At 44.5% G+C, this 677-nt stretch overlaps 1 protein-coding gene across 1 annotated transcript in view; it reads left to right on the top strand.

Moving 5' to 3' along the window:
* Positions 1-55: 55 nt before the first annotated feature.
* The window catches only part of LOC102771223 (pre-mRNA cleavage complex 2 protein Pcf11-like), a 9,368-nt gene continuing 8,746 nt past the window's right edge, over positions 56-677 (top strand). The window contains 2 exon segments of the mRNA XM_015557512.1: positions 56-368; positions 371-543. Coding sequence (XP_015412998.1) covers positions 56-368; positions 371-543 — 486 coding nt within the window.

Consider the following 677-nt stretch of genomic DNA (forward strand, 5'->3'; position numbering starts at 1 on the left):
GGGGCGGGGGACCTCGGAGGGGGGGCGGGGGGGGCCACGGCGCAAGTCAGAGCCGATGCCGGCCGAGGGGGCCCGGGAGAAGGTCTGTCGGGATTATCAGTCATCCCTGGAAGACCTGACCTTCAATAGCAAACCGCACACCAATATGCTGACCATTCTAGCCGAGGAGAACCAGCCCTTCGCCAAGGAGATCTTCTCTCTCATCGAGGCCCAAACCGCCAAGGCTCCTTCCTCAGAGAAGCTTCCTGTTATGTACCTTATGGATTCTAGCGTGAAAATCGTTGGACGAGAGTATCTCATTGCCTTCACTACAAATCTAGTTGCAACGTTTATTTGTGTGTTTGAAAAGGTGGATGAAAATACTAGAAAACGTTATCTAAATTACGTTCCACATGGGATGAGATATTCCCATTGAAGAAACTTTATGCCCTGGATGTCAGAGTCAATTCATTAGATCCTGCTTGGCCTATTAAACCTCTACCCCCCAATGTGAATACATCTAGCATCCATGTGAATCCTAAATTTTTAAATAAATCGGTAAGTTTTACATGAATGGTGTATAACTAATATTTTCAACTGTCAAATTTTGACTTCTAAAATTTCTTGCTAGAAAGAAATATCAAAAATATCCTGTGCTTGAAACAGTTTAAATTTGTTTTTTTCCTCTTCAGGCTCAC

Source organism: Myotis davidii, unplaced genomic scaffold, assembly GCF_000327345.1.
Source record: "Myotis davidii unplaced genomic scaffold, ASM32734v1 scaffold46, whole genome shotgun sequence".
Taxonomy (NCBI): Eukaryota; Metazoa; Chordata; class Mammalia; order Chiroptera; family Vespertilionidae; genus Myotis; species Myotis davidii.